The sequence below is a fragment of the Triticum aestivum genome, chromosome 2B (genome assembly GCF_018294505.1).
Source record: "Triticum aestivum cultivar Chinese Spring chromosome 2B, IWGSC CS RefSeq v2.1, whole genome shotgun sequence".
Taxonomy (NCBI): Eukaryota; Viridiplantae; Streptophyta; class Magnoliopsida; order Poales; family Poaceae; genus Triticum; species Triticum aestivum.
Window position 1 is genome coordinate 705998009 of NC_057798.1, and position 10555 is coordinate 706008563.

The window sequence follows — 10555 nt, forward strand, 5'->3', positions numbered from 1 at the left end:
TGTTCACCCACCGTAATACTTATGCTATCTTGAGAGAAGCCACTAGTGAAACCTATGCCCCCCCGGGTCTATCTTTTATCATATAAGTTTTCAATCTACTTTTATTTGCATCTTTATTTTCTGCATCTATATTATAAAATACCAAAAATATATTTATCTTATCATATTATCTCTATCAGATCTCATTTTCGCAAGTGGTCGTGAAGGGATTGACAACCCCTTTATCGCGTTGGTTGTGAGTTCTTTGTTTGTTTGTGTAGGTTCGTGGGACTTGTGAGGAGCCTCCTACTGGATTGATACCTTGGTTCTCAAAAATTGAGGGAAATACTTACGCTACTGTGCTGCATCACCCTTTCGTCTTCAAGGAAAACCAACGCAAGCTCAAGACGTAGCAGGAGCTCGATAGCCCATTTGGCAATCCGGCCCGTGGCGTTGCGGTTATTTATTATGTCATTGAGTGGTACTTCGGAGGCCACCATAATCGAACACTCTTGGAAGTAGTGTCGTAGCTTCCGGGATGCCATGAAGACCGCGTATGCTATCTCTTGATAGTGTGGGTATCGGTATTTGCATGGAGTGAGGACAGTGGACACGTAATATACCGGATTTTAGAGCGGGAACTTGTGTCCGTATGCTTCTCGTTCGACGACGAGCACTGCACTTACAACCTGATGTGTTGCAGCTATATATAATAGCATAGGTTCGCCAGTGTTTGGCGTGGTCAGGACTGGGTTGCTGGCCAATAGGGCTTTTATTTCTTCCAGTCCGACCGTGGCCGCATCCGTCCACTCGAAGTGTTCGGTGCACCGAAGAAGGCGATAAAGAGGTAGTGCTTTTTCTCCTAATCGAGAGATAAAGCGGCTTAAGGCAGCCACACATCCAGTTAGTTTCTGGATCTGCTTGAGGTCTGTTGGAATGGCCAACTATGATAGAGCTTGGATTTTTGCCGGATTTGCTTCGATTCCTCCATTGGAGACGATGAAGCTGAGCAGTTTCCCGGAGGGTACGCCGAAGACACATTTTTACGAGTTGAGCTTAATGTCGTATGTTCGGAGGTTGTCGAACGTGAGTCTCAAGTCATCTATTCAAGTTTCGACATGTCTTGTTTTGATGACCACGTCGTCCACGTACTCCTCCACTGTTTTGCCGATTTGCTTCTCCAGGCATGTCTGAATCATGCGTTGATAGGTTGTGCCGGCGTTTTTGAGCCCGAAAGGCATAGTGTTGAAACAGAAGGGGCCATATGGCGTTATGAAGGCCGTTGCGGCTTGGTCGGGTTCCGCCATCTTTATCTGATGGTATCCGGAGTATGTGTCGAGGAAACACAGTGAGTCGTGTCCTGCGGTGGCGTCAATGATTTTGTCAATGCGAGGGAGGGGGAAGGGATCCTTAGGGAAAGCCTTATTAAGGTCTTTGAAATTGACACATAGGCGCCAGGATTTGTCCTTCTTTGGTACCATTACCAGGTTTGCTAGCCAATCCGGATGTTTTATATCTCTGATGAATCCGGCCTCGAGTAGCTTGGCTAGCTCTTCTCCCATGGCTTGCCGCTTGGGCTTTGAGAAGCGCCTAAGAGTCTGCTTGACTGGCTTGTATCCTTTCAGTATATTGAGGCTGTGTTCGGCCAGCCTGCGTGGGATGCCCGGCATGTCTGAAGGATGCCAGGCGAAAACGTCCCAATTCTCACAGTGCGGCGTCCATTGTGGGGTTTAACTGTGTCCCAATGGAAGCTGTCTTTGTGGGGTCCGTTGGGTGGACCTGGAATTGACTATCTCGTCCACGGGCTTGAAAGAGGTGCACTTGGGTCGCTTGTCAAGTATCACGTCGTCTCTATCCACTGTGGCGCGTAGCGTTGTTATTTCTTCAGCCGCGAGGGCTTCGGATAATGCCTCTAGGGCTAGTGCGGCAGTTTTATTTTCGGCATGGAGTGCGACGTCCGGATCACTAGCTAGAGTGATGATTCCATTGGGTCCGGGCATTTTGAGCTTCATGTACCCGTAATGGGGTATAGCTTGAAAGCTCGTGAATGCGTCCCGCCCTAAGAGGGCGTGGTATCCGCTGCTAAACGGGGCCACTTGGAACGTGATTTCTTCGGACCTGTAATTCTCCAGCGTGCCGAATACCACATCTAGTGTGATTTTTCTCGCACATCATGCCTCCCGACTGGGGATGATTCTCCTGAAGGTCGTGCTGCTTTGTTCAATGCGGCTTTTGTCAATTTCCATCTTGTTGAGGGTTTCCTCGTAGATGAGGTTCAATCCGCTTCCGCCATCCATGAGCACTTTAGTGAGCCGGAAGCCGTCCACGATTGGACTAAGGACCAAAGCGGCTGGTGCCCGGACTGTTCAGATTTGTGGTTCGTCACCGGCATTGAAGGTTATAGCCGTGTCGTTCCATGGATTTATTGTTGCCGCGTGGCAAACTTCGGCGAGACTACGGTGAGCTCGCTTGCGCCTATTATTTGAGGTGAAAGTCTTGAAGCTGTCAGTACCGCATTGTTATGTCTGGCGGGATGTTGCTCTGCTGTATGGTTTATGAGGAGATCCTCGCCTCTCTTTGCTACCTGCCGGAGTATCCGACATGCTCTAAGGCTATGTGTTGGCGTGGTATCCGGTGTGCTGTGAATTTTGCATGGCCCATTGAGCCATTCCTCCAATACGGTCCACGCCTTGCAGCGGGCTTTGATTTTTTGGTAATTGAATTGGGTAACTTACGAGATTTTGCCCTTTTAGTTCGGACGAAGGGTTTAGTGAGAGCCGGATTATCCCAGAAGTTTGTTTGGGTTTTCCATGCGCTTTCCATCGCAGAGTACTTCTGTACTATGGCCGCTAAGTCCGCAAAGTGTACTATGTCACGGCGACTTATAGCGTTGAGGATCCCTTTGTCCGTGCAATTTTTGCAAAAGAGTGAGATTGCGTCTTCCTCACGACAGTCCTTGACCTTGTTTATCACAAGGAGGAATTTGGCCCAGTAATGATGTAATGGCTCTTGGGGCTCTTGTCTGATATGGGAAAGATTGATTAAATTTGGGTGGGTGGGTAGGTTTAAGTCCGAACCCTGACCCGATCTGAGACCCAGGGGCAGAGAAGCTTCCGAGCTTGGCAGCTCGGGCTCCGGGATGTTGCCCAATGTTCCTGGCCCGCCACACGATTCTAAGTTCGGGGTTTGGGTCATGTCCTCCCGCAAATGGGTATCCGGCTTGGAGATCTCGGAAATCCGGACATAGTTCAGCCTCAAAATAGAGGGAGAATCCAGGCATTGCTCTCCACGACTGTTATCTCATGGGTGACCGGAGGAGAGTTAATCTTCCTTTGGTCGGGTTTAAGCCCAATCTGATCATAGTCCATAGCGACACCCAGAGCGGCGATGCGATCCAAGAGCTCATTAAGGGAGGAGAGCTCCATTGGATCCATCTGTTTGGCAAGTTCCGAGTTGACGTGGAGGCTGTTTTTGATGACCTGAGAAGTCATCGTCGGCGCGAGAGCCGATCGGGCGGTCATGACGAAGCCGCCTAGTCGGAGAGTTTGGCCTAGAGCCATGGCTCCCCCAGAGGTGATGTTGTCCTTGACAACGAGACGAGCCATCAAGCCTTATTGCGACGACATAGTGGAACTCTCAATGAAAGCATCAATGTCGGTGTCAAAACCGGCAGATGTCGGGTAGGGGGGCCCGAACTGTGCGTCTAAGGCTAATGGTAACAGGAGACTGGGGACACGATATTTACCCAGGTTTAGGCCCTCTCGATGGAGGTAATACCCTACTTCCTGCTTGATTGATCTTGATGATATGAGTATTACAAGAGTTGATCTACCACGATATCGTAGAGGCTAAACCCTAGAAGCTAGCTTATGATTCTGATTGTTCTAGTCCTACGAACTAAACCATCCGGTTTATATAGACACAGGAGGGGGCTAGGGTTACACAGAGTTGGTTACAGAGAAGGAGATCTATCATCCAAATCGCCAAGCTTGCCTTCCACGCAAAGGAGAGTCCCATCCGGACACGGGGCGAAGTCTTCAATCTCGTATCTTCATAGTCCAACAGTCCGACCAAAGTATATAGTCCGGCTGTCCGGATACCCCCTAATCCAGGACTCACTCATCCATCACATCACTTTCCTAATGATGTGATCCCATTATCAAATGACAACACATGTCCATGATTAGGAAACCTTAACCATCTTTGTTGAACGAGCTAGTCTAGTAGAGGCTTACTAGGGACACGGTGTTTGTTTATGTATTCACACATACATTTAAGTTTCCGATCAATACAATTCTAGCATGCATAATAAACCTTTATCGTGAATAAGGAAATATAAAATAACAACTTTATTATTGCCTCTAGGGCATATTTCCATCAATTACTTGGTATATTTCCTCATTGGTCTCTATTTTCTGTCTTAAAAAATGCCAGGAAGCATCTGGTTCTGGCTTTGCATCTCAACCACAACCACAACCAACAGCTAGAACTAGTGCATCTGGTTCTGCATCTCAAGCTCAAGCACAAGCACTAGGTAGAACCACTTCAGTTCCACAAGCCTCTGCAACCGGTACCAATAACAACGGGTTCAAGCCTCCAAGAAAGAGATATGCAACTATTGAAGCTGAATCTTCTTCTTCAGTGAGAGGAACTGGAGCAAAGAGGGGAAGAAGAAAGGCTGCGTCCTTAGTACCAAGCTACCAATACTTCACTTGCAGTGAAAACTACTAGTTATGACTCCATCTTGCCTGTTCTAGTACTTCTGTTGATGTTGCAGTGTTGAAAACATTTTCAATGTAATGGTGCAAACATCTCTTTTGTGAATGCATGAAAACAGTCATGTATCAGGTTTGCTACATGTTGCAAACACTTGTGCTGCAAACATGCCTAGGTTTATGTGTGCAATTCATTTGGTATGGATGATATATGCCCATGTTTATGTGTCTATTTTGTTAAGTTCATATCTGTGTGTATGTATAATATATGCCGACATTTGTTTGCCAGTTTGATTTGAGTTAGATGGATCCAGTAAACAAATGCACTAGATCCAGTAAACATTAACCAAGCAAGCACTAACTAAAGACAAACTCATTTGCAATGATTTAATAATCCAAACCATTTCAAAGATTCAAACCATTTAGCACAAACTCAAACTCATTGCATACATCATATGACTTAACTGATCCATTACAAATTAACCAAGCACTAACTTAACTTGTCCAATACACATTGCAACTAAACCAAGCACTCCATTGCAACTAGATTGCTTACAAAGTCATTACTGTAGTAATATCCTGCCTGCAACTAAACCAAGCACAAATACAGTGAAAACAAATACCACATTCTGATATTTGGCCCTAATCCCAGCTATCTCTGCATTCTTCTCTCCCAGTTGATCTTGTAGAGACAGAACCATGACATCCCTTGTTGCTTGATCTTCACTGGGAGCTACCATTGGAAATTGATCTTCAGATCGAGCAACAGTTGTAGAGCCTTTAAGCCTCCACACTTCATCACGCAGATCCCCAATCAACTCACTAAATAAATTTCGGCAAAGCATCATCATGCCACTTAACATATCCACATCCATCATGCTGTTAAAATGCATAAAAAGAATTCCAAAAGAAATCATTTCACAGAGGAGAAGAAATATGAGAAGAATTCAATCACATACAAGAAAAAATGGGCAAAATTGATTCTCACCATAGCATCCACGCAGGCATGGTACCTCCTTCCAGGGTTGTGCGGGCTCCGGGAGATCCATCTCGGCGCCTTCCTTGGAGGATCGTAGTTGCACATCTTCATAGGCTTGCACACCATTGGGTTATGGTGGTAGTGCATCGACGACCGCACTTACGCCCTACTTCTTCCTGCAGCTCGATGAAATCTGGGAGCGGACACAACACTTGACGATCACAACATCCCCCTCTCTGTCGCCGGCGCCAGTCACCGCCAGACGTGCTACAACCTAGGGATCACCAGTCTGCACTTATTCTTATGAGGATTTTGCGTATCACAGCTTTCGGGTTTTCTCATAGATAAATGCACAAAAAAATCCAATTTGTAAGAAAAAATAAAAAAATTGAATCTTTTACCCACCTCGAGTCCGGTCAAGTTAGGCCGGTGAGTTACATTTTTGCTCATTGCAGTCGCCTTCCCATGCTTGTACACTGAGGAGGACGAGGGTAAATAGGACTAGGATCTTTAATAGTTGCCCCGCTCAGATTTCTCCTCTGCCCCACTCTGATTTCTCACTGCGCAGACGAACCCTAGTTTCGTTCCCCGCTCACTCGATTTAACCATTAGAAGCCGCGGGCGGTGTCGTTAAGACATGGTCTCCGCCAACGGTAGCGGCCCCGCCAATCAAAATCCTGGTTGACTATTTCCACTTCAGCACTTGTTAGCCTAAAACGACCCCAAGATTCGATTTGGTCAATAGATTAGGGTGCAATCAACAGGGATTTGGAAGACTTTCTTCACCGATTAATTCAGTGCCTCAGGCCCCTCCCAATGCTCCAACTTGGACAAGTGCTAAGGTTGCCAACTAAGCAAAAAGTCTGATGTGGCATGCTAGTTAAGAAGAGAGAGAATAGTATGTGACCCCAGAAAGAAACGGTGTTAAGCACGTGTACCTAGGTGAAAGAACAATTTTGCGTCTACAACTAATTAAATGCATGAAGCTTAGCACCTTTGCATTGGGGACTTGAGTTGATAAGGCATTTAATATACTTAGCACCTCACCTAAGCACCTTTGCATTGGAGGAGGTCTCAAACTAATACATAACACTGGTGCCTGAGAGCCGTAGGGGACTAGTACTTGTCCTAGCGGCGAGGCGTCTAACTTACTCCCTCCGTAGTGTGCTCGCATTTTTTGAGATCTAACTTTGACCGTATATTTAACAAACGAGACCAACTGCAACGGGAGCAAAAATTATACCACAGAATTCATACTTTAACCGTATATTTAACAAACGAGACCAACTGCAGCGGGAGCGTATTCAGTGGTATAATTTTTTCTCCCACCGCAATCGGTCTTGTTGGTTAAATTTATCAAATTTAGATCTGAGGATACGTGCGCTACGTTGTGGAACGGAGGGAGTAATTTTCTAGCAGAAGTTAATGATTAAGAAAAAGGGTTTCCCCTCGCTTTATATTATAAAGCAAACCTCCGATACATCCAGCACGCTGGGGCCGCAGCACAGATAAGCCCAAAAGAAAACAAAAGAAAATGAAAGAGAAATGAATGCCGACACCGGCAGATCAACGAAGAAAGGAAGACCGGCAACCGCTGCACCCTCTGACAAGTGCCACTGTGCTCCCAGCATCTCGAAGCGCCTCGCACCAAGCAACACCTTCAAGAAGGAATGCGACGCCGCCGCCGCTGTTGCCCGAACAAGTTCTAGGGTTTCCCCCGGTACGCGATGGATGATGGGGAAGGGATCTATTCGACACCCCTCAGGAGGGTCTAATGGCGTCCGCAAGCGTCACCGCGTCGGTGCTGGACAAGCCGACAAGGATTTCTCCCGATCCACAACCACCACCATCACCCGTGGCACTTCGAGATGCACCACCACAACAGCCGCCCACCAGCCTGTGCCACCACGGTTACTGGACACCCCCGCCGCCTCACTGGAGCTGCCAACACGAGGCCTAGCTCGGGCAAGGAGACCCCGGCCACGAGAGCGAGCACAACTCGGACGGGTGGAGGGGACAACCTCCACCGCCGCAGCGGAGCCGACCGGACGCGGCGATGAGGACTTGTCGGGCCTCGACTGCCCGGCCGGGTCCACTTGGACCCGGACAATCCTGTCGCCACGCTGCAACTCGCCGACCGACGAAATCCTCACCACGCGAGACCGCCGCTACCATGCCATCATCAGGAAACGACGCCGCGGAACACCGAGCCACCGGCCCACCCAAACCCAGATGGGCCCCAAAAGGGCCCAGATCTGGGCTGGGCGGGCGCCGCCAGCCATCAGCGCCACCGCACCACCCCACGGCCAACGGCCGCACCGCCTCGTCGAGCACCACCGTGGCGCGCGGCAACACCGCCGACGGGCCACACCGACGCCGGCAGAGGAGCACCGCCGCCAGCCCCCACTGGCCGGGCATGGGGGGCTGCGCGCGGGGAAGGGCATGCCCGCCGCAGCCAGCACCACGCGGCCGAGGCCCGGCGGCGCACGCTGGCGGCGGCGGGAGGAAGGAGATGCGAGGAGAGAGCCTGGAGGGGAGCAGTGGAAGGCCCCCCCGGCCGCCTCGCCCGGGGAGGCGACGCGGGGGGTACGGAGAAGGGGGGAGGGGCAGGGGCCAGGGGGAGGGGTGGGGGAGAGGGAGAGACGCGCGGCGACGGTGGGCTCCGGCCGCGGCGGCGGCGGCGGCGCAGGAACCCTAGGCGGAGGAGGGAGCTCCGCGCGGGGAGGCGGAGTCACACTAGTCAGCCCATGGCGTTCACATGTCCACCTCAGAAGTTAATGATTCAGTACAGCAACCCTATTCATGAGTAATGGCATTGTCTGCAGCGCATATCATATCACTGAGTTTGGTAGGTACTGCTAACATACGACCTTGTGTGCAAGCGCGCTGAATTCCCTGGTGCAGCCGTGCAGTGTGCTCGGAGGGAATCGGGCCGATCGATGGAGTCGTTGGCCAACGCAGGAGCAGCATGCACCAAGCGCCTGGCGCCGCACGTCGTGCTGCTCGCCAGCCCCGGAGCCGGCCACCTCATCCCGCTTGCCGAGCTGGCGCGGCGGCTCGTCGACCACCAGGGCCTCGCGGCCACGCTCGTCACCTTCACTGACCTCTCCTCCCCGGAGGCCCTCTCCGGCGTCCCCGCCTGCGTCACCACAGCCGCGCTCCCGCCCGTCCCGCTCGACGACCTCCCCGCCGGCACTAGTATGGATATCGTGCTTCTCGAGCTCATCCGTCGTTCCCTACCCAGCCTGCGCGCCCTCCTCCGGTCCGTCGGTGCCCCACTCGCCGCGCTGGTGCCGGACTTCTTCTGCTCCGCGGCGCTGCCGCTCGCGGCCGAGCTCGGCGTCCCGGGCTACGTCTTCGTGCCCAGCAATCTGACCGCCCTCGCCGTTATGCGCGCCGCGGTGGAGCTCCACGACGGCGTTGCCCCCGGCGAGTACCGCGACCTCCCCGACCCACTGGAGCTCCCCGGGGGCGTGTCGCTGCGCCGCGCCGACCTGCCGCCCTCGTTCCGGAGATGCGGCGAGCCGGTGTACGCGCACCTCGTGGAGGAGGGCCGGCGCTACCGCCTCGCGGACGGTTTACTGGTGAACACCTTCTACGAGATGGAGCCCGCCACCGTGGAAGAGTTCAAGCTGGCAACGGAGCGAGGCGCGTTCCCGCCCGTGTTCCCAGTTGGGCCGTTCGTCCGGCCGGGCACAATCTCCGACAAAGCCGCCGGCGCGTCCGCGTGCCTAGACTGGCTCGATCTCCAGCCGACCGGATCCGTGGTGTACGTCTCCTTCGGGAGCGGCGGGTCGCTGACCGTGCAGCAGACGGCCGAGCTCGCCGCTGGGCTGGAAGCGAGCGGCCACCGGTTCCTCTGGGTTGTGCGGATGCCAAATCTGGACGGTGGCAACGACGGCCGTGACCGTGACGACGACAACCCAAACCCGTTGGCGTGGCTCCCGGAGGACTTCCTGGAGAGGACCAAGGACAAGGGACTGGCCGTGGCGGCGTGGGCGCCTCAGGTGCGCGTACTGTCCCACCCGGCGACGGCAGTGTTCGTGTCGCACTGCGGCTGGAACTCCACGCTGGAGAGCGTGACGGCCGGCGTGCCGATGGTGGCGTGGCCGCTGTACGCGGAGCAGCGGATGAACGCCGTGGCCCTGGTAGGGAGCGTCGGGGTGGCTCTGCCGCTGCGTCCGCGGGAGGCCGACGGCGTGGTGGCGCGCGATGAGATCGCGGGCGCCGTGAAGGAGCTGATGGAGAGTGCGGAGAAGGGGCGCGCCGTGCGGCGGCAGGCCGGGGCCCTGCAGCAGGCGGCGGCGCGCGCGTGGTCGCCGGAAGGGTCGTCCCGCCGGGCGCTGGAGGAAGTCGCCGCCACGTGGAAGAAGGCGACGCTCGGCAACGTGAAGTGACGGACGGACGCGCGCCCGGGCGGCAAAGCGGCGATGGCGTCGGCGTGTTGTGTACTGCTTCTGTATCGGCGGTGTATGTTTTAATTGTTTTTCCAAAGGACAGTGCTAAAATCCGGACGACTGAACCATAGTAACATACTAGCGGGTGCCGCCGCGCCACATGGATTAATCAACTATTTAGTTTCTTTTGTAATATCTGGTAAGTCGTTTAAGACTTGATCGATGGTAAAGTAGTTTATACAAGGAAAATGTGCATCTAGTTGGTACATGCATAGATGGTCTACCGCCGTCTGATGACACGCACAAATCTTGATGCTCGCTTGTTGACACATCAGCCTGTGAAAATGTTTGCGACCTACAACTAACCACGCGGACGCCCGTTTTCTATGCAGCTCCCCCTCACCCACTCGCCCAACCCCTACTCTTTTCCATTCCAGTGATAGAGAGTCAGAGGAGATGTGGCGGCAACACCGATCGGCTCGCGG

General features: G+C 52.7%; 1 protein-coding gene across 1 annotated transcript; it reads left to right on the plus strand.

Moving 5' to 3' along the window:
* Nucleotides 1-8514: 8514 nt before the first annotated feature.
* On the plus strand, nucleotides 8515-10308 carry LOC123046850 (hydroquinone glucosyltransferase). Its single transcript, XM_044470281.1, has one exon. The coding sequence runs from the start codon at nucleotides 8613-8615 to the stop codon at nucleotides 10068-10070; it is 1458 nt and encodes a 485-aa protein (XP_044326216.1). The 5' UTR covers nucleotides 8515-8612; the 3' UTR covers nucleotides 10071-10308.
* Nucleotides 10309-10555: the final 247 nt, after the last annotated feature.

Bases quoted from the DNA above. Each gene is read 5' to 3' on its own strand.
- LOC123046850 (XM_044470281.1), top strand. From the start codon at position 8,613: ATGGAGTCGTTGGCCAACGCAGGAGCAGCATGCACCAAGCGCCTGGCG.